The 19,955-nt window shown below is 45.5% G+C and overlaps 1 protein-coding gene across 1 annotated transcript in view; it reads left to right on the top strand.

Moving 5' to 3' along the window:
- The first annotated feature begins 8,264 nt into the window (after nt 1-8,264).
- skia (v-ski avian sarcoma viral oncogene homolog a) overlaps nt 8,265-19,955 on the top strand; it is a 63,833-nt gene continuing 52,142 nt past the window's right edge. Inside the window, exon 1 of the mRNA XM_004545939.6 lies at nt 8,265-9,648. Coding sequence (XP_004545996.1) covers nt 8,743-9,648 — 906 coding nt within the window. The 5' untranslated portion in view covers nt 8,265-8,742. The remainder of the gene's footprint in view (nt 9,649-19,955) is intronic.

The raw sequence follows: 19,955 nt of genomic DNA, 5'->3' as shown, positions 1-19,955 counted from the left end.
TTCGACTCATGCCTTTCATGCCTTTTTGTGTTACGATGTTCTGGTTTAGGCTTCAGTTAGTTCTGTTTCCTGTTTAGGTCTGTTTAGGTTCCTCCCAGGTCTGTGTCTTCTCCACTATGTTGGTTATGGTGTCGCACCTTCAGTGTTCGAGTCTGTCAGCTGTGTTCGACCTAGCTGTCACGTTCTCTGTATTTGTTCCCGTGTCTCATCACCCGTTTCTATTTCCCCATCACCATGTCAAGTCTGTGTGTTTCCTGTTTGACTTTGACAGTCTTGTGTCACATGTTCAGTTTGCTTCCGCCTGTCTTGTCATTATGTTCCAGGTTTCATGTTCAGGGCGTTTTCGTGTTTAATTTGAGGTTACTCAGTTTTTAGCCTTTGCCCTTTGTTTTGTGTTTTTTCTACCAGCCTTATTAAACGGCTCGCTTTCTGTTAAAACCAAGTTCTGTTCCACGCGTCTGCTTTTGGGTCCACACCTCAACTTCACACGATCTGCCTCTGCTAATCGTGACGGAAGCAAAGCACAAACTACAGGAAAGAAAATGGACAAATTTCATGGCATGACAGAAAAAAGACTCGTCCATGAATGGGGGGGCGAGCTCACTGAGGTGGTTAAACAACTCTTTGTTGGCAGGGCCCCTGGGGTGAATGAGATTCAGCCTTGGATGTTGTGGGGCTGTCCTAGTTGGCACACTTGTGCAATGTTGAATGGCGATCTGGGGCAGTGCCTTTGGATAGGCTGAAATGGAGGTTCCCATCTTTCATAAGGGGGTGCTCACATCACTCAGCTTCCCTGGTAAGGTTAATGGCAGGGTACTGAAGAGGAGAGTCTATCCATTTCATTGTTTACATGGAGAAGGCTTTAACCACTTGGGGAGAGTGGAATATCTGGTCCATTATTGCGTGCTCTTTAGTCCCTGTAAACCAGAGTGAGAGCCTGGGCTGCAGGCTTTACTGCAGCAGACTGGGTTTGTTTCCGGTGGGTACTAAACTTCACATAGGCTGGTGTGTGGTGGCCTCATAAAAAAGTGCTCTGTTGTGACTGTAAGACACAATGAGTTCTTTAAGATATAATAGTCTTTAAGGTATTTGTCAATAAACCAGCAGGAGCAGATCCACGCGGGTCAGTTCAATCAATCAATCAATCAAAATTTACTTATATAGCACATTTTTAAAGACCGAAGTACACCAAAGTGCTTTCCAGTAAAATCATGATATAGATAAAAATCACAATATAAAATATAAATTACAGATATAAATAAAATATAAAATAATTACATAATCTAAATGCAAAGCCAGATGTAAATTACCCTAATTCGCCTTGAATGCCAGGTTAAACAAATACGTTTTTAAACGTGATTTAAAAGACTGAATGGAATCTGATGCGCGAATATGAAGAGGAAGAGTATTCCATAACCTGGGTGCAGCAACGGCAAAGGCACGGTCTCCTCTGGTCTTCAGCCGAGACCTAGGTTGCACTAAGAGCAGTTGGCCCGATGATCTTAGTGCTCTCTGAGGGCTATACAGACAGAGGAGATCAGCTAGGTAGTCAGGTGCCATATTGTTTTGAATTTTATAAGTAAACAATAAAATTTTAAAATCAATTCGGTATTTAATAGGAAGCCAGTGTAAATTTGCCAGAACAGGGGTGATAGAATCGTACTTTCTAGTGCCGGTCAAGAGACGTGCTGCGGCATTTTGGACCAGCTGCAAACGCTGAAGAAGAGAAGATTGTAGGCCCAAGTAGAGAGAATTACAATAATCCAGTCTTGAAGTGATGAAAGCATGAATGAGTTTCTCCAGATCTCTGTGTGGTATGTAAGGTTTAGCCTTAGAAATTAGGCGTAGTTGGTGAAAACTGGTTTTTACCACAGTAGAGACCTGTTTATCTAGTTTGAAGGAACTATCCATGAAAACTCCAAGATTCCTAGCAGCATCAGTGAGGTGGTTAGCAACAGGCCCGAATGTGCCAGTCAGTTGTCCCAGAGGCATATTTCTATCAAAAACAATAATTTCTGTCTTCTTTTCATTTAAAGTAAGAAAGTTACGTGATAACCAGTCTTTGACATCGCTCAGACAATCAAACAGAGGATGTAGTGAAGATGAAACATCCCCAGTCAGGTGGAGGTAGATTTGAATATCATCAGCATAGCAGTGAAAAGAGACATTATGTTTTTCAAAAATGGAGCCCAAGGGCAGCATATACAGAGAAAACAACACAGGACCCAATACCGAGCCCTGGGGCACACCACAGCGAAAACGGGCATAAGAAGAGGAATATTTTCCCATCATGACAGAGAACGACCTCTCAGAGAAATATGATTTAAACCAAGATAGAACATTTCCTTTAAGGTCAGTTGGCATTGTTGTCCTTAATGCAGCTGGCAGAAGGTCAGCTCTGTTAATCTGTGCTTATTAAAAACGAACACTGGAAATGACAAGTGAACTTGATAAAAATCAAAGGGATCTTTGGATTTTTACAGCTTGAACAAAATGAACCGTTCAGATTATGTGAGCCTATAATAACCTATTCTATGTCTTCACTTCATGGTCATACGGTCAGGACGCAGAAGGCAGGCAGTGAAGGAAACCCAGAACAGTGGTCGGCCCCTATATGGCTTCATACCTCACCTGTTTACACTCATCCTGTTTTTGCACTGTCGTGTCCAGAGGTGGCTGTTGCTTCAGCTGTCAGATCTGTTGTCTCCATCATGTCCGTTTGGAAAAAGCTGCACCTGTACTTGCAATCTATTATTAGTCGTCAGTAAGACTGCAAGACTCCACTAGTCATAGTAAGGACATGCCCAGCTCTGTGCTACACTTTGTCTGTTTTTGAACTGATATTATAAAATAAGCTTAAACAGCAGCGCTTAGGAAGGAAAATCCTCGTTTCACAAAATGTTTGTAAGCTTTAACAATCCAGGCAAACTGTGTGATGTGATTATGACCTGATGTGACTTAAAGCATCGATCAAATGGAAAAGCAGCCTTTGAATGCATGACCTAATCACCAACACTTAATACACTAACAATATTGTGTCAGTCTTGCTCAAGGATTCATTCAGTGCAAGATTACATCATAAGAAATGTTACTGTAATCATGAGACTTTGTTCCTTTGCTAGGACACACATAAAGTGGAAACTTGAAGTGGTGGGACTTTCTGAGCCTTTTATGCTTTTGGCCAGAGGACAGGGACCAACGGAGAGCGGCAACAATTATGCAATGGAAAAAGACGAGGCAAAGCTGGACTGAATGAAAGGAAAAGCAAAGAAAGGAAAGAAGACAGCATTATTCAAAATAATGGAAAACAGAACTATGTGAAAACTTGCTACTTTAAAATAAGATGAGAGCTTTTTTTGAACTGGTTCCCTGTAAGATGAGTATTGCAGAAAGACTTCACGATGGTTTTTTCTACCTCAGCCACAGAGGGGGAACACACAAAGCAGGGCTGTGGGCCAGGACTGTGGTACATAGAAGTAACCCGGCGCCTGGAAAGAAACATTATGTCACTCCTCACACATGATGCTGTGTTGTGCTCGGCTTCCATAGAGACGATGAGGAAGCCTCAGCAGCAGCACCAATAGTTTGGAAGGATACACCGCCAGCAGTTTTCCTATGGAGTGATGAAAACATCGCTCCACAACTAACTATTCACAGCTTCTGATCGATTGTAGCCAATTGTAACAATTCCTCTATTATCCTCATTTGCAGCTCACTCTTTTTTTCCCTGGGACTTCACAACAACAGCTTTGGAGTCACAGTTTAACAAAAAAACTCAATCTGCCAACTTCTGGACAACTGCTAAGAGGCAGCCCCAGGGACAGCGCAGAGTGTACACTATGACTATGAACATTTCTATCTAAAAAGACACTGTTAGTATGTTTGATCAATAGTGTGCTGCGTACATGCTTTCCCCCTGCTGAATGTGAGGAAGAGTTGCTCACTGGAGTCTTTGGGTTAGCTGTTCCACATCTAGGAATACTTCTTGTTCGATTGGGGGATCTCATGTGAGAGTTTGCCCAAGTACTTGAGGACTTGAAGAAGCGTATCACTGCATCCATCAGACTCTCTTATGGGGATCCTTTGGGAGTGCTTAGTAAGGGCTTGGTTCACATTGGCAGCAGTGAGTTAGATTTGTTGCCACTGAGCCAGCCTAGTGTCTGTAATTTATCATATGAATACAAGTTCTTGGCTTAGCTAAGAGTATATCCAGTTCTGGCTACTTGGGCTTGCGTTTAGCAGATGATGTGGTCCTGTTGGCTTCACTGAGTAGTGAACCCCAGGTTCCACAGGGGCAGAGTCACACTACTACATGTCAAACTAGGGTTCATCGCTAGGAAAGACTGGATTGCATGTCTCAAGTGGATGTTTTTGTCTCAAGTGGATGTGTTTTGAGTGTCTTGTGGCCTTGAGGAAAAAGTGGGCTGTGAGGTTGATGGATGTTGCAAGTGCAACATCTCCAGTGATGTGGTATTATGTAGAGTGCAGATGTGGACCCAGATACAGACTGGTTTACAGAGTTAAAAAAACAAAAACACAAACCTTTATTTAGACAAATGGAAAGTCTGACAGCACCAAGTAACAAAATCCAACAAACTCAAACCAGAAGACACAGACAGGAAGAACCACAGCGAGCAAACAGCACGACACAACAAAGGATGGAGACAAACCAACACCTCACATACACGAATGAGGCAATCAGGGGAAATGGACATGATACAGTTGTAACTAATGAAATGAAACATAGAAATAAACTAAATACAAAGCACAGGGACATGTGACTATCAAAATAACATGGACGGTAATAAACAAGGAAAAATAACAGAGCGATGGAGACTTAATTAAAAACAGGGAAGACAGGAAAAACAAAAATAACAACAAACTACAACCATGAACATAAACCAGATTACAAACTTACAGGGTTACTATAAATAACAAATGTAACCTATAAAACAGATAAGACCAAAGTTCTGGAGTAATACCTGAAAAGCAAACTTAAGAAACAAGCTATATAATAATACACAGAACTGGAAGGATCAGAAAAGAGAATCGGTAACACAGGGTAACAGAACCAGGACCATTAATATTAATTTAGATAAATACATTCATATATTAAACTAAACTGCATGGTCTCTACCCCCCCCCCCCCCCGTGATCTATTTCCGTGGCCCAACTGCTGGTTATGCAACAAATATGCAGAAAACTAAGAAATGAAGAAGGATGCAGATATTTTGTGATGGCACTATAACCGTGAGGAGTGAAAGAGTGGAACAGAAACAGAGTTGCTCGATTCATTGTGGGAAGTTCCCCCAACAGCCTCAGACTATAATAACATAACTAAGAGATGGTTGAGAGTCTATGAGGTGTATGCTCTATCAAAAAGGACAGCTTTAAGCCTAATCCTTAAATTAGAGACATGTCTGCCTCCACAATCCAAACTGGAAGCTGGTTCCACAGGAGAAGATCCTCACAGCTCAATTCTGTCTTATTGCAACTGATTTTTCACATGCATCTCTCAGTCCTCCATAGCTCATCTCCAGCTGGTGCAGCACACAGCAGCAAAGCTGGATTTTATGGGTTAGGCTTTCTTTAATCTTCTCCCCTTTATTTTTGGCCATAGTTTGCAACAATGCATGCATGCATGTGTGCATGTTGGAACCAGTGTCTGTTGTTATGGCTGATTGTGTTTGCGGTTTATGTGTCTGTATGTTTTAACATGTACACTTACATGTTTTTTTCTTACCTCGTTATTTGAAACCTGGTTCCATATTACTCCAACATTCACTGTAACATTATATACACTGTACCACACATCTGCTCCATTTCACCATTGGTCGTCCAGACACTTTATCTGGAGGCAGCCTTTGGAATTGGTTATGCCTACGTTCCAAAAACATGGAATTGCAGCCATGACCGTGTGAGGAAAGGCTGCCGTCGTTCTTTGGGGTTTTCTGGATTAGTCCTGGGAGGAAAGATTTTAAGCATTAGCTCTAAGCACTGTCTCAGCTCTGTCAAAAATAACCTGCTGAAGAGCGTGCTAGTGTACAGCACAAGTTACCATGGTGATGTACCCTGATAAGAAGCAAGCCACTGTTGTGACACTGAAGGTCTGAATTCGAACTTACCTCACTAACCACATATGAGTAAATGATAATCACAGATGAGCTCGCTGGATGTTTGGGGGGGGGGGGGGGGGGGGGGGGGGCAAGCACTGCTTGCTGGTAAGAACATGAATCATTGAAAATGAGGCTTGGCACACACTCTGCACTGTCTAACAGCTTTGGCCTTGATAGAATGAGAAGCCTAAAGGAAACAAAAGCTTTGTATCTCACTTGAAACTGTTGGAGAGAGAAGACAAAATCCACACACAGCCAGTAAACACAGTCTGCCAGTATCAGTGCCACAGCTGTATGCTGCTGAGAGGATGGTGTCCTGCTGTTAAGATATCTGCCATTTGTAAGGGCTGGAGCCCAGACCTGTGCCTCCAACACCTCAGGTCCACTGGCTGCACACTGTATAAAGGTTATTTTAAAACTTTACACCTAATCAGTCAACGGTGGGGCTGTGTCTATTAACTCACCCCATTCCTTTTAAAGCCGTCTCTCGCTGTATTAACACATACAGTCAAAGAGCACAGATTACTGTGCAGTCATAAATCTCAGGTTCTGTCTTGCTGCAGACAGCACATTGAGATCCTTGACCCCCGATCCTGCCATAACGTTGCAGTTACAACACTGTGTGGGTAGGGGACGCCACAGGAACAGCAAACTCGTACTGGAGTTGAACTTCGACTCGGACCCCCTGAGGTTGAGCTTGTATGTTTGAATCAGCCATTTATTTTTCTCCTCTTCACTTGTTATAGCAAAGTTCAGAGAAAACAAAGAAGTCAACCGTGCACGGCCTCTGTCTATTTATATGATTGGTATTTACAGATCTGATATATTAGGCGACCCGCTACTTAAAGCAAATATGAGAAAAGTTTTAAATGTAGCTACAATTGAGATGCTGAGAGCGCAGGTACACGTTCAAATGTCCACTAACAACTTATTATAGCTGGTCTGTGGAAAAAAAAAACCTCTAGCCATTTCATTAGCAGGATGGTTTCTCAAGGTCGCCAACACATGAAACTTGTTTACTCGGCGCCTCTTGCCAAACAGTTTTAACACATTCAGGCAGAAGGGAAAATAAATAAACCGCAGTCAGCCGTGCAATTTGCGTTTCCTCTTCCAAAGCTAAATTTGTCTTGTCTCGCAAAACACCACCCATCCTCTTTCGATTTTTTTCTCTGTCTTGACAGCAGCCGTGAACCAAATGATTCACATAGACGCCCAGCTCTTCTGCTAGGTTCAGGGTACACGGGAAATGTGGTAAATACGAGCACTCCTAGTTTGCGTGAAAATTCCGTTCCCGTCGGGGTTTCGTCGGTGGATTACTGCACCGCTGCTGTAAACAAACTGCATGTTGAGTTAAAATGCAGACAAAAGTTGGGGAGAAATTGGTCACCAATGTGTAAACTGTGTGCTCCAGATGTTTACCCACATTATAATATAGCAGCAGTAACAGGATATGCTTCATTGGGTTTTAAATAACTTAATGATAATAATTTTTAAAATGCAAAAAATGTTATTATGCAAAAGATTATGCAAAAATTTTATTAGCAGTCTAAAAATCATTCAGATAAAGGTATATAGTAATAATAAAGGAACAGAGTACAAAATAAAAAAGTAAATGCAATAATATTTTAAAATATTTTACTTTTTCTCTCCTCCGCTGCCTATTGTGTTGTAAATTTCATTGTTTTTCTGCAGTTTGTGTAATGTATGTATGGTCGGAAGAGGTCCTGTTTCGCTGCAGGCAACTGCAAGTGACAAATAAAGCTTCTTCATCAAAAGAAGAGTCTCTCCTTTAAGATCCAACCATGCAGTCAATCTTATATTAGACTGTATAGTCACAGCTTGGGGTGCCACGTGGTAAAGAGAACAACATTTCGCATCTACGCCTTAGAAAAAGTAGGAAAACGGCCTGTTCAACGGCCTGAATGCGTCATTTTCTTTGCTTTGCTCAGTTCGTTTCTTTTTCTTCTTCACTGTTCTCTTTTCTGTGTGCACGTGTGCGCGTGTACGTGCGGGGGGTGGCGGCTTGTTCCTGGAAGAGCCCAGCCTGCCTGCAGAGTCACTCACATTCCTGGCCGGGATTCAATGACTGAGCCAGACACACAAACGCAAAGAGAGGGGGCGTGTGAGTGAGCGCGCGACAGAGAGACCTAGACGGAGCGCGAGGGAGAGCGAGAGAGAGAGACACGCGCACTCAGACTGGGGGAGAGAGAGCTCTCGCGAGCGGACTGGCTCTTCAGACTTCTCCTCTCCGCGCAGTCAGAGTGAACTGCGGGGGCAAACGGGGTGGATGTTTCGTCCTCGACAGCGGAAAGAACCTCAAATAAGGATTTTTACATTTCGTTTTCAAGCCTGACAAACGGAACTTTTCGCCTCGGTGGAGTTTGGAAGCCGTTTTTTCTAATATGGACAGTCGGCTCACTGCTACAGGGAGCGACTGGTCGGTGTTGACTCACACACGGGAATAAAACTGCAGCTGGGACTTTTTTCCTGGATGGTTGATGAGGCGTTTCGCACATCTGATCAGCTCTGGGACGCGGTGGATTTACCAGGTTGAAGGACGCCTAGCTGGTTGTGATTCCCGGTCGACCGTAGGAAGGATTTACGCATCTAAAGTTGCAGGAAAAGCATGGAGACTGTAAGTCGGCCGAGCTTCCAGCCTCATCCGGGACTGCAACAAACTCTCAAGCAGTTTCACCTCAGCTCTATGAGCTCGTTGGGTGGACCGGCCGCTTTCTCTGCTCGCTGGCAACATGAGCTGCTCTTTAAGAAGGACGGGAAGGAGCCCGAGCCGGTTCTGCAGCATCTGCCGCCGCCCGTGATGCCCGGCCCGCTCTTCATCCCGTCGGACCGCTCCACGGAGAGGTGCGAGACGGTCCTGGAGGGAGAAACCATCTCCTGCTTTGTGGTCGGCGGGGAGAAACGGCTGTGCCTGCCGCAGATTCTCAACACGGTGCTGCGGGACTTTACCCTGCAGCAGATCAACTCCGTGTGCGACGAGCTGCACATCTACTGCTCTCGCTGCACGGCCGACCAGCTGGAGATCCTCAAAGTCATGGGGATCCTGCCCTTCTCAGCGCCGTCCTGCGGTCTCATCACCAAGACGGACGCAGAGCGGCTCTGCAACGCCCTGATCTACGGAGGCGCTTACCCGCCGCGCTGCAAGAAGGAGATGAACGGAGGCTCGCTGGAGCTGCAGTTCACCGACAGGAGCTTCAAAGTCTACCACGAGTGCTTCGGCAAGTGCAAAGGCTTGTTCGTGCCGGAGCTGTACACCAACCCGAACGCAGCGTGCATCCAGTGCATGGACTGCAGACTAATGTACCCGACCCACAAGTTCGTGGTGCACGGCCACAAGGCGCAGGAGAACAGGACTTGCCACTGGGGCTTCGACTCGGCCAACTGGAGGGCGTACATCCTCCTGGGCGAGGATTACACGGAGAAAGAGGAGAAGGCCCGCCTGGAGCTCTTCCTGGACGAGATTAAGGAGAAATTCGACTTCGCCAACAAGTACAAGAGAAAAGCATCATCCAAGGTAAGCTGGTCTCCGAGCTCTAACTGTTGCAGCTTGTTATCCGCCACCCTTCTCCTTAACGTTAAAACGAGCGTGGGTCACCAAACTTTAAACATGACCGAGCAAACACGTTTCAGGAGTGGATGCTGAGCCTGACAGTGTCTGGTCACTGCTGCTACTGTGGTCTTACTAATTGGGCGTCATCCAGCAACGACAACAATATGCCTCTGGTGGCAATAAAGCCATTATCTGGCCGTGAAACACCTTAAAGGGTAGTAAACAACAGTTGTGAGATAATGTTGTCACTTCTTCAGAACACTGTGGTTCAATGGGTTGCTGTCTGTGACTGTCTCTATCTCCAGTGGGTGAGCTAGACCTGACTGTTAGTGTGACAGACAGAGCTGGTATCATATGTGTCATTTTACTTGTCTGTGGTTTAATCAGTGCTGATGTCATTTCCCCCTCTCTCTAGTCTTATCCATGTTCTCTTGTGTTCTTGTTTGAACAGTCCCAGTAATCAGGTTTTAGGTTCTGCGCACTTTCAGTGGTCACACACCTCCAGCCTCAATCATCAGGTTTGTTTTTCTGAGCTTTAAAGCTGCATGGAAGGACTCTGTGTTAGCTTTGGTGTTTGCAGACTGATCCCACCCCTGTAGGGGGAAAAGGGCTAGTGAGCCCATTTGCATGAACTGTTACACATGAATGGAGCTGATGAAGCGGGGTTTAGAAGTATTGTGGTGGAAACATAACATGATCCCAACAAAGGGAAGCATTCAGCAAACATCAGAACCCCTCTACCAGGCCAGCCAGCCACCTCTGACAGGGCTCCTTTTGCCTACTCTCCCTCTCCTTGGTGGACTTGTAGAGCAGAGCGGAGTTGTTGATGAGGCTCAGAAAGCAACAGCACAAGTGTTTACAAGAGTTTTCCTCCACTCCTCCACTGAGGCTTCTTTCAGAAAAACCTGCCAAAGAAAGGGAGATCAGGGAGGCCCTTGAAGTCCTGAAGAGTGCCAGAGTCCTACCATGCACGGTGAACACACACTCTTGGCACACACTTTCATTCAGACTTGAGTGGACACACCTCAAGGAGCTCCACTTTCAGGGGGCTCTTGTGTTTTTCCAAGTGCTGACGGGGCGCCCGAATGTTAAGCTCAAGGCTTGTTTGAAATGCTTTTTAATTCAAGCCCTGCCCCCGAGCATCTGAGGGACTGCACACAGGTTGAGAAATATTGTTGCTCTCCTTTTTCTCAACACATTCGGGCACAGCTGAGGAAACGTTTGTGGAGGATGTCGCCACAGCGCCTTACTTTGAAATGCGTCACTGTTGTCAAAGGAGGGCAGCTCAGTGAATATTAATAAGACTGATAGAAAAGTGTCAGCAGCAGTCTCGCATAGCAGACAGACACAGGAAGCGATATTGCCACACTTCCCTCCTTGCAGACGCTCTTTTGAAAGCTTCCTCCTGAGACGAGTGAATCACAGAGTAAAAAAAGCTGTCCACATTTAGCAGCGTGCCTCCAGTTGTGGAGAAAGTGTGAACTTGAAGTTCACTTTTCCTTTTTTTGTCTTGTAGGATTCATACACAGTGCAGGCTGCAAAGCACAAATGCATTGAAGCGTTCCACGTAGGTTGGGGAAGGTTTTCCTGCGCAGGCCGGCCCCAGATTGCCATGCCAGGCTTCTGCTTTCTGGCTGGCACACATAATGAGTGGGTTTCCACATCAGGATGTGGAGATAAGGCTTGTGGTTGCAGATTTAGTGTGACACTAACTTTATAATTTGGCCTCACGATGACATCGGCTCTGCACAGTCTGCCTGGTTTAGAGAGATATGAGGAGTGAGGGTGGCTGTGGTGGATGGTGGTGGGCAGCTGAAGCTCGACTTGTGCTTGGCTTTGAAAAAAGTTTACCTCAGACTTTTTTGGTTTGTTTGGGTTTTGGCACCTTCCTACGTGGAGAGGGCCGTCCTCGGGCTTCTTGGTTACTGTATTATTATTATTGTTGCTTCATCAGTCTGTGCTCATGTTGCAGATGTGCGCCTCCTCAGAGTGGTGAGCATGTGTACACGACTGTTGTAACTGGTCTTGAGCAAAGCATGTGTGTCTGCTGAGCTTTCAGGTTCCTCCTAAAGTGCTGGGATGGGATTTGTTCAGAGACAGATGTGCACTAAAAACCAGCCAGAACAATAGCAGAGGCCATTTTGCGTCGATGCTCCACATATGCTGCGTTGTTGTGCTGACAACCAACACATTCCTGCAGGCTGTTTCCACGTGTGGCTGAGGAAAGGCTCAAACCAAACCTACGTAGGGTTGGAACGCACAACTGTCGAGTCTGAATATATCCTTCCAAGTCAGGGCACTTCTTAAATCTCTAACGTGCAGAAGCCAGCACTTCCCTTTCTGCTGCCCCCACCCTGCTACCCCCGGTGCTTGGAATATCTGGCCTCCAGCTGAAGGAGCTGCTTGTTTCAGGAGAGACGTGGGGCTGTGGTGGTGGGGGCTCAGAGGAAGTGAACTCCCACAGGGGATATAGGCCCATGTCCTGTTTCATATGCAAGGCGCAGTGCTGGCTAAGCCTGCTGACAGCCAGCCATGTCCACACAGCAGACAGAACAACAGCTGGGAGCTGTGCGTTTCAGTGGCTGTTCAGGGAATATTTCCATTCTGATCCTGTGCAGCAGTCTGCAGTGGAGCCCGACTGTGTGGCTGTTTCGGTCAGTTTGTATACTTTCCTATTTTCCTTTTCATAAAAAGTGCATTTTGTGCCCTGTGCTGGGAGAGGACACCAATTCAGTCAGGGCTCTGTAATGAGTTCTGCTGCTGTATTAAAAACTATATTTTGGGCCGTCCCATTAAAAACACGACTAACATGATAGAGTCGTGTCTCTGGTTCGAGCTGTGGGTCAGAACAGTGTTGGAAATGAACCACCTCACTGTGTGAATGGTGCTTCAGTCTTTGCTTGAAGGTATGGAGCGCATTCAAAGACAAAAGTATTCTTCACTTTCTAAGAATATTTAAAAAGAGTGTTTCATTCAGGGTTGCTGCTTTCTTCTTCTATGCTGGCAATGAACAACAAAAAGCATGTGTTTTGCTCTCCTATATGGAAAAACACATCAGCGATGAATCATTGTGCTCCATGACAAAAACTCTGAGGACCAGCCATAAGATGAAAAGTCTGTTTCCACTGCAGCTGCTCTCAGGACAGGCCTCTCTGTGGGAGCAGGGTGTACGGCTGCTTAGGTTTGCTTGGAACGTTTCTCAAAAGGCTGCGACTCCAGCGGTGGTGGAAATGAACTGGGTGCAGTGATTGTCTTCATACAGCACGTCTCCTTGCTACAAGCCGTTTGTATCAACAGTTTTTAACTTTTGCAAACAAAAGGACTTTTCTTTCCTCGTGTACGGCTCGACTGTGCACAGTCCTGATTTCTGATTATCAGGTATTTCAAATAGGGCTTCAAATTTACAGAAGCTGTGAGATGTTCAGTGGCAACACGTTACTTGAGTAAAATTTGATTGGATTCACAGCTGAGAAGAACTATTTCTTCCAACATGTGAGAAGTGAAATCTTCGGTGAAATACACAAAGAGCAGTGGTGCCGAAACTCGGCGCTGCAGTCATATCTCTGCCTGCTATGGACACATACTTGCTTTAAGTCAATAAGTGTCTGCCTGTCCATTTCAAGAAGATGGAGGGGTGAAAAAAGAGCAGGCCAGATAAGGTTTGTGCGTGGCTGCATGCAGGTCATCTGGGAAAGTTTGAATATCGGTTTGACGAGCCAGTAGCGTGCGTGACAATCAAGTGTTTCCTTCCCGTCTTTGACATTCCTGTGAGAATATTCCGAGCCGTATGATAACACAAGCACACACGGCTGGCTGTGGCTGCTCTTATGTTTTCAAAAGACCTTAAGTGTGTCTCATTGGGATTATAGCACAGGTAAGAGAAGAGCCAGTGACCTGATCCAGGTGTCTCGTGGGACAGAAGCTCTTTCTCAGCCAGATGATGGAATTTGGTGTCTAGTTTGACTGTTAGCCACAGCTGATGGTAGGTAACCATAGGCATGTTTGTTTAATAAGGTGGTCTGTGAATTATTCATCAGCATAACTGGACGTGCCCAAGCAGCGCGATCTCCCCTGCAGCTCCTTCCCCGGTAGTGTTTACATAGGTTGAGCTGTGAAGAGGGGACAGTGTTAGTGATGTGCTTAAAAATAAGTTGGTCAAAAGGTTTGACAGTTTTTTGGTCTTTAACATCAGAGAATCAGGCAGTCAGGCTTCCTCCAGTCCTCCTGCTGGTGAGCTCACCAGTGCTGAATGTTGAGACATGTCACATTTTATTCTTACAGGTTTTTCAGTAAAAAGATTTCAGTGTGAGTCTTACAAAGACAAGTGAACATTAGTCTGATGCACTGAAGCCTAACCCAGCACCTGGGTGATGTTAACTGAATGGTGCAGCCTGTCCACACTCTGTGTATGGAGTGCATGGATGATTAAAAGAGAGTCATATCTGTAAAAGTTTTTTTTCCCATGTCTGTATAAAGTGCAGAGGAGGATGCGAGATCAGGCTGTGGAGATAATCTGATGTGTATGTAGGACATGCGTTTCCATGGAAAATTCCAATCTTCTGCCGTCTTGCTGTCTTTCCTAAAGCTTTTCTTAATCTTTGACAATAAACGCCGCGATCGTTGGTGAGGGATGCCGTCTAGATGGATCCAGGATGAACTGGAGTCCGACGGGAGGGGGGAGGTTACTTTCTGCTGTGTCAGACCAGGAGCAGCCTTTGTGTATGATAGCAGCCACTGGCGGTACCCCATCCCCCCTCATGCTGTTTGTAGGGCAGCTAGTATTGCATGACCTTTCCCTCCCCAAATAAAGAGGTGACCCGCCTCACCCCTCGCCTCTCTTGACGACCAGTCGGCCAATGACGTGTGGCTTAGCCGCTCCCACGGGGCAGATGGCTGTCTGATGAAGGCAGCTAGTCTCACATACTATCAAATAAATGAGATCCACCGTGATACAGTAAACTGAATGCTGCACAGTGGAAGTTGTGCTCGGATGCATTTCAGATTTGGCTGCAAACTTTTCCACAAAGCGCACATGGGAACGTGTGAATAGCAAAAGCATCCCTTTGCCTCATTTGGAGCGCGATGGCGCACAGGCCCGGTCGGGTCTATGATCTGCTGTCATGCGAGTGCGCATGTGGACAAATATGTGTTCTTGTTTTGTGCCTGCATCAGCTGTAGGAGGAGATTAACATGAGCTCAATGCCTACTCATTTCCATCTCCATCTGCCTGTCTCCCACAGTGATGCTTCCCATCCCTCCCCCATCCCAGCCACACATACTGAGCTTAGACTTCCACACAGCAACCCGATTCCACCCCCGCAATTCCTTTTAAGTCTTATAAATGATACAGAAGCCCAAAGAATCATACGTTCATGCATTTACAGCCTTGCAGCTCTCTAACACAACATCCACAATGTCCTCCTTTAAGATCATGTCACGAGCCAGTGGTCCAGCTCAGTCCATGGGATGAGTGCTAGCTCATCTCCGGAATTATCTCAAAGTTTGGGAAGGACAGGTAGAGGCAGATGCCGGGAGATTGTCAATCTAATAATAAACAGTGCTAATCGTACGTCTGATCGAACGGGCACAGTTCCTCCGAGCAGGAGCTGCCAAGTCAACTAAGCAGCAAAGTCTCTGTCAAGTGGATGGGACAGCACTGAGAGACTTTTATGTTTAAGAAGCAGAGCAGCAAAGCTTCATGTTTCTACTCTGGCTGAAAATATGTAGAATAGCATCGTCGTCCTTTTTCTTTACACTGCTCCAAAAAATCCCACTGAAAGAGACGTCATGTGACTCACATTCATTTCTATTTGAAATTCTTAAATCTAGTCCACATTGTATGCACTACCAAACTTTACAGATAGGTTTATAATGCTAAAAATAAAGCTGATTGACCTTAGCCATCTTTTGTTTGTCCTCTCCATCATGGTGCACTCTGTTAGTTGGGGAGCTTGATTGTCTGTCACCAAAGGGGACGTTAAATGTTCTGAAATGCAGTAACAGTATATCAGCTTTCCAAATAAGCATTTGTCCAAAGCAGTCAGTCTAGTTGCAGAGGTGGGGAGGGTGGGTGCACTGGTTTGGCCTCAGCCATGTGGAAGGGCAGCTCCCAGGAGGTTGGCGGGGTATTGTTGTGGAGGTATGGGGTGGTGTTTGTGTTATATGTGTGGTTTCGGGACAGTTGTCCACTGGCTAGCTATTGTCACATCCTTTGTGACCAGTATCAGCTGTGGATCTGTTGCTTTGAGTCCCATCCCCCTTCATTGCAGGGATCACTGATCCCAAAGTGCCTGACTCCCCCCTTCAACCCTCTGTCCCCCTGTTTTTCATCTTTAGTGGTAGAAAGCAGACAGTGTGGACACTGTCTGCTTTCTACCACTGCATGTGGATGTTAAGAGACATTTAGCTTCCTTTGAACCAGACTGAAACTGGTTTTTGGTTCCAGCACTGCTGGTTAGGGAGCAGTGGGCTCTGGTGTCAGGAGGCTAACGCAGGTTTACTACCGAGTGACAAAATGTAATTATCCTATCATATCAGTCTGCTTCTGATATCAAGCATCCAAATGATTAACATTTGGATGCTTGATATTTGTTATCATGGGTGCTTAAACCTGTGTGTGTGGATATATGTGTGTAGGTAAGTATGTGTGTGTTTGTTATTGATTTTAATTACATCTCACCTTCTGCCTGCAGATGGAAATGAGCTAAAACATCATTTATCTTTTCTATCATTAAATGCTTCCTGTCTTTGTTCAGACACATATTCCTCACCACACAGCCCGTCTACTTCTGACATTTGATGGTATTTTTAGTCATTTGACTAATTTAACAGATAGTTGGATAAACAATAACAGCAATCTGATGAAAGTATGTGCTTGTGAGAGATGAGGGGGACACGTTGGGTGAAGGGCCCGAGGCACAACCAGAGACAAGTCGCTGCAGGAAGGACCGCGTCTGTAGGACAGGAGGCGCACAGGCGAGGCGTGGGGGGAGAGCTGCTGTATGCATCAATCAAACCCACTTTATGGAATGACAAACAAACGTGAGTCACCCTTTGTGTAAGACGCAAGTGTTGCACTTTGTTTGTCTCACACTGAAACAAAGTCTGCTAATAAAAGACAGAAAGCGCCGTCTTTGTTTCTGGATGCACCTTTTTGATCCCTTAAACTTCACCTTTGTGAAATCAAATGGCAGCTTTGCGAGAGAAAGCAAAGTTGCGAAAGTGCGCAGCAGACTCGAGTGCACGCGCATGTCTTTTCTCAGAAATGGTGTGTTTCCTGGCTGCACGCAGCACAAACACATCTGATCTTTACTGTTGTTTAGTCTGCTCTGAGTCATTGTGATGTCTAGCTGCTGTTAGTTATGTTAGAGCTGAGCGAGTTAATGTTAAACAGGATTAATTGGCACGGCGGTGAACTTTGACTGACCGTTCAAGTGTTCTCACGCTTTTATAAGAAGTGCTGCTTCATCAAATGCAGCCATCAGTGGGTTTGAGGTGAAACCAGCAAAGAAGCTTTGGGCTGGTTCGATTTGCTGAGCAGAGACGGGAGCGCACGGCCGGGCAGAACAGGACGACACCGCTTCGGTAACACAGTTTATAAAGTGCAGCCACACCTCGCCTCAGTTTGTCAGGAAGTTGAGGTGGAAGATGGATGTGTGCGAGCAAATTAGGGCCTCTTGGTAGAGGCAGTCAGGGGTTCGGAGGCTAAGGTTACTCCTCAGGAACCGAGTGTTGGAAACAAAGGCTTTTAATGTGCTTATCAGGCCGGCTGGGCTGTTCCTGCTTTCCAAGTCACCAATCTCCTGAATGAAATCAGCCAGCCTCACTCTGGCAAATGAAGGAATGCTAAATAAAACAATACGCTGAAAGACGATCCCTCCTCCTGGCACCGATGCCTGCTTCTCAGGTTCAGGAAGCCGTCTCCAGCCAGGCCCAGACTTGCTCCTCTGCTTCAGCCTATCTCATTGATTTTGTACGTTGCACACTTCCTTTTACGCACTTCTTGCTTGTGTCTTATTGTAAACGTGCATACGGCTGTTTAGGCATCCTCTTTCTGCATGCACACACGTGTGCACGCGCTCATTCCCATCCTGCACAGCAGACAATAGACCTCTCGAAGCCCTCTGCTTATAATTAATGTAATTGTAGATCTCTGAGACGAGGTAATGCATTGCATGTGTAACACCTCCGGGCACAGAGGCGTTACTCTCAGCATCTTCTTTCATAGAAACGCTGCCACGGCTGTCTGGAGCAGCAGCACATCTGTTTATTTAAACCCCGCTGCAGCTTTTATGCTGCCGCTCAGGTGTGTGTCACGTTTGGACAAGTGTGACCTCTGCTTTAATTATCCCCTCTCACATGTGCAGAGGTCAGAGCTTCTGCAGCTGAACCTTGCCACGCCACCTCCACTCCCACTCCCATTCTTCCGCCCACTCATCTCACAGTTCTCCCTCTCTCCCTGCATGAAAGCTGCTTATCTGTATGTTTTTTTAGAGGATTAAAGTAAGTGTGTGTGTGTGTGTGTGTGTGTGTGTGTGAGCGCTTGTAGTTTGCGTAGCTGTCACACTTTTTCCCCACCATCCCACCAGTGTAGTGTCAGTACATGCTTTCTAGGACTGTGCTTGTCTACAGCCTGTCCTGTGGGGTTAACACTGTCACACAACAACGTGATGGGCAAAAACAACCGGCGAGACAAAATCACGAAATTCCCACAAATCACTCATGCTGCCTGGGATATGGGAAATCTGTGACAGTGTATCTTCTTCTCCCTGGCAGCATGTCTGAGTGTCGATGTGGTTTTTTTTTTTTAGAAGTGGTTACAATTTTCTAGTTGTAAAATGTGAGGATGGTAGATCTGATCAAAGGTGGTTTTCAAGGAAGACTTTATTTTTCAAGGAAGGTTTATTCTGGAGCTGGATGCTATCTGATGGTAGAGGAAACCCGGTGTGACACAGGCCAGCGTATGACTCTCTGCAGAGCACAGGTCTGTGTGAGCCAGTGTTTAGTCTCAGCACAAGGACAGAGTCATGAGTGCTCTGTGTTTTTGAGTATAGTTCTTTCTGTTAACCTGATTTGAGCCCCGTCTTGTGCTCCACCAGAGCTCCGCTGCTCGTGGCCAAACTGTCCAGCTGGGGAAGTGCAGTGAAACATCAGATTCCACTTCCTGCAGCGATCGATACGTTTCAGGTTCAGCAGGTGCAAACGCTGCTGAGACATAACGCAGCACAGTCGTGTTCTTGTCCCTCAGCTCCAGAAGCCCAGAAGAAGACCTGGTTGCAAAGCCCTGATGGGCAGCTCATTCAACCTTTGAAATGCCAAGAAGCACAGTTATAGGGCTGCCACAAACGATTATTTTGATAGTCGACTAGTCACCGATTATTTTTGCGATTAGTCGACTAATCAGATCATGCATCCATTGGATGTAAAACGTACAGCTTATTGCACCAGCAGCATCTGCTCTTACATAACTATCATTAGCTTACAGCTTTAAGTGTTTAAGGTATATGCTAACTAAAGACAAGATGATAGTTTATTAAATTTTAATGAAATTTGCAGATTGTTTCAGTGAAGTTTAATAAACTCCTTGCTATCTAAAATATAACAGGACACTGGAGTATATTCTCGAGCATCTCACACTTCTGATAATCAGCTGTCTGCTTGATGTTTATTCAGCTGTGTAAAAACTATAACTTTAATCTCAGACAAACCGATTTACTCAGGAACAAATAAAACACTGGAAAAAGCCAAACAATAACATTTTTAAGTTATCTAAGTGACTTATATATGTTTAACCTGAGTAGCGAAAGATGGCGGTGGGTTTGAAAACTATTTGCTGGGAGTCCGGTGTTCTCACGGGCTCTAGTGAGCCTTGCCCCCGGCTAGCTGTCGAGCTAGTGGGTAACAGACGTCTCCGAAAACGTCGGAGCGCTTTTGAAAATATGTGGTGTCTTGATAAACTGAGCAGATATTTGAGGTTTATACAGCTACATTCTCGCCTGAAAATATGTTAAACGTTTATTTTGTGACCCAGAAAGAATAATAAGAGTAATATTAAAACTAACTAGCTGCCGCCATTGTTGGAAACTGAGCTGGGCTGCGCTATGAATTCTGGGACACAGCTTCTTCTTCTTCTTCTTCGGGGTTTAACGGCAGCTGGCATCCTTGTACATGCAGTGCTGCCATCTTCTGTTTCAGTCCATTATTACACTCTTAAATCCTACTACTTATTCCTGCGTCTTTTGGGATCTTACAAAGCTTCAAACGACGCGTCG

This window comes from Maylandia zebra, linkage group LG20, assembly GCF_041146795.1.
Source record: "Maylandia zebra isolate NMK-2024a linkage group LG20, Mzebra_GT3a, whole genome shotgun sequence".
NCBI lineage: Eukaryota > Metazoa > Chordata > Actinopteri > Cichliformes > Cichlidae > Maylandia > Maylandia zebra.
Note: the sequence above shows the minus strand (reverse complement) of the source record. Positions and strands in the feature narration are given on the sequence as shown.